This window comes from Bison bison, unplaced genomic scaffold (genome assembly GCF_000754665.1).
Source record: "Bison bison bison isolate TAMUID 2011002044 unplaced genomic scaffold, Bison_UMD1.0 scf7180017864341, whole genome shotgun sequence".
Classification (NCBI taxonomy): Eukaryota; Metazoa; Chordata; class Mammalia; order Artiodactyla; family Bovidae; genus Bison; species Bison bison.
The window spans coordinates 4,637,064-4,638,492 of record NW_011494913.1 but is presented as its reverse complement, the minus strand read 5'-3'; the positions used below and the strand labels follow the sequence as shown (position 1 = coordinate 4,638,492).

At 67.0% G+C, this 1,429-nt stretch overlaps 1 protein-coding gene across 1 annotated transcript in view; it reads left to right on the top strand.

Moving 5' to 3' along the window:
* The first annotated feature begins 673 nt into the window (after positions 1 to 673).
* The window catches only part of GDF10 (growth differentiation factor 10), a 12,820-nt gene continuing 12,064 nt past the window's right edge, over positions 674 to 1,429 (top strand). The window contains exon 1 of the mRNA XM_010854406.1: positions 674 to 1,255. Coding sequence (XP_010852708.1) covers positions 937 to 1,255 — 319 coding nt within the window. The 5' untranslated portion in view covers positions 674 to 936. The remainder of the gene's footprint in view (positions 1,256 to 1,429) is intronic.

Here is a 1,429-nt window from a genome sequence, read left to right as displayed (position 1 = left end):
CAACAGGAATTATTGTTGCCAAAAAAGGGTCAGTTAATCGACTAATTATGAATGTTAATCAGGATCTTGTTTCAGTTACCCTAGGTTGGTTGAGCTTTAGCGTCAAGGTTTTTCTTTTCAAAGGATGCCCAGGGAGGGTTTGTGCTCCCCTCACTTTTGCATTTTGGACGCACACTGGCTCAGAGACAACCGGGCGCACACACATCCCCCTTCGCCCTCCCCAGCCCGCCTCGGTTGCTCATGGGGGAGCTGTCATCTTGCAACCACAATCATCGCATGCCATTGCAGGGGCAACCCGGCAGGAGGGCCCCCCTCTAAATGCCTCCCAGCCCTCGCGCAGTCCAGGCCAGGCCAAGGCGCCGACACACAGGAGCCGGGCTGGGTCCCCGGGTCTCCGGCTCTCCGCAGGGGAGCGACGAGCGCGCCTGCCTACGCCCACGCCCCCTACATTTTGGGCGCACACTCGGGCGCACACCCCTGCGCGCGCGCGCCGCCACACTCGGGCGTACGCACACCGCTGTCGGGCCAGGGGATTGCCGTGTGGGCGGCGGCCCGGCGTGGTCCGGGGGCGCTCAGCCGGGTCTCCCTCTAGGGCTCCGCCGGCCGCCCCGCCCCGCCCCGCCCCTCGAACCCGCCGAGCCGAGCGCGCCTGGGGCTGCAAAGTTTTGCCTTCAGTCCGCCAAGGCAGCGCGCAGGCTTGGGCTCGGCTCGGCTCTGCGTGGCTCCGGATTGCCGTGACCGTGCCTTACCGTGCGCCCGGCTGTGCGCCCCGCTCTGCCCCGCGCCCCGCGCGGATCTCGGCATCCCGAGCCCCCGCCTGCGTGTGCAGTCTGCGTGCCCTCCTGCCGCAGGGTCTGTTCTCAGCCTCCTGTGCGTCCTCGATCTCCTTTCTCCTCCTCCCCGGCGGCTCCGGCCCCTTCGCCTCCGCCACCCATCATGGCTCGAGGCCCCGCTCGGACCAGCCTGGGACCCGGGTCCCAACAGCTGCCGCTGCTGTCGCTACTGCTGCTGCTGCTGCTCCGGGACGCGGACGGCAGCCACACGGCCGCCGCTCGGCCTGCCCCGCCCGCGGCCGCCGACGGCCTTGCAGGGGACAAGAACCCCCAGCGGTCTCCTGGAGACGTGGCCGCTGCACAGAGCCCAGGCGCGCAGGACATGGTCGCTGTCCACATGCTCCGGCTTTATGAGAAATACAGCCGAAGGGGCGCGAGGCCGGGAGGGGGCAACACGGTCCGCAGTTTCCGTGCCCGGCTGGGTAAGTAGAGGGGACCCCCGCCCCCCTGCTCCTCATCCTCCGGCCCTCCTCGCTTGTCCATCCTCTCACATCCCTGCACCTTTCTTTTCCTCTTCCTTCTACTCATTGACTAGTTCATTCATTCTTTCACCAACTATTCCGCCTTCCCCTCCTCGCCCCTCCGCGCCCGCAGCA